This window comes from Puma concolor, chromosome D4, assembly GCF_028749965.1.
Source record: "Puma concolor isolate L17-30 chromosome D4, mPumCon1.1.hap2, whole genome shotgun sequence".
Lineage (NCBI taxonomy): Eukaryota > Metazoa > Chordata > Mammalia > Carnivora > Felidae > Puma > Puma concolor.
In genome coordinates, this window is record NC_141679.1 from 46,128,367 (window position 1) to 46,129,356 (window position 990).

At 44.4% G+C, this 990-nt stretch overlaps 1 protein-coding gene across 1 annotated transcript; it reads right to left on the reverse strand.

Annotated features, from left to right (window-relative positions):
- Positions 1 to 203: 203 nt before the first annotated feature.
- LOC112857196 (interferon beta-like) lies at positions 204 to 782 on the reverse strand. The gene has a single exon (XM_025920520.1). It carries the CDS (start codon positions 780 to 782, stop codon positions 204 to 206), a length of 579 nt encoding a protein of 192 aa, XP_025776305.1.
- Between the last annotated feature and the right edge of the window lie 208 nt (positions 783 to 990).

The following is a 990-nucleotide window of genomic DNA, read 5'->3' on the forward strand; positions in this document are numbered from 1 at the left end:
TAATAACAAATGTTTGCTCAACTTTAATAAACAAATCCATTAAACTAATAATTTGCAAATGATGAGCATGGTTTTATCCATCCAGAAAACTGACTGACAATATTATCCTAAGTTACAAAAAGAATAAATAAAAAACTGCTTAGAAATACCACGTTGGTTTGAAGAGACATCTAAAATGATACTAGCGATCAGTGCCACATTAGTTAGTTATGTAAATGACCTATTTCTTGGTCCCGATGTCTTCTTGTCAGCTGCTCAATGAAGAGAAAACACCTTCGGATTTCCACACGGATGACCTCCCAGGCACAGTGGCTATACTTTTGGCCTTGCAAATAGTCACGGATGCCTTGGAAATAATTCTTTATTGCAAGTCTGGTACCCTCCCTTTGCGAGGATGAATGATCCTCCTGCCCAGAGTCCTGCTCCAGGCATATCCCTGTCTTCTCCGTTTGCTGATACAGTCCACTTAGGAGTCTCTCTAAACGGCTTTCATTCCACAACGATTGGGAGACATTCAGGCTGAAAGTGTTGAAGACCTGTCGCAGCATTTCTCCAATGGCCGGGAAAGCAGTTTCCTCCGGAAGCTGGTCGATTTTTGCAACCTGGAGGAATCTGAAGTTGCTTCTGTCCTTCAGACATCTCAGGGGAAATTTTCCTCCAAGGTTCTCTAAATGTTGTACAATCTCCCAGATGCCCCTCCGTTGAAAGTGACAGTCCAGAGAGCAGGCAGTACTGGAAAGAAGTAGCATCAAAGCCCAGCTCGGCAAGCTCCGGCTGGTCATGGTGGGTTCCTTTGCAGGGTGACTCCCTCTCCGGAGAGAGCCCGGCTGTGGATCGCCTCTGGCTGCACAGATTCTGTATCGCTGAATGTTTATATCTGTGGGAGCCTCGTTTTTGCACAATATTTCAGGGTCCCCCTGTTTTCTTGTGGTCTTTTCCGCCTGTTGTTTACTACTTTTCAATAATAAACAAAACTCTGCAGTGTCTTTG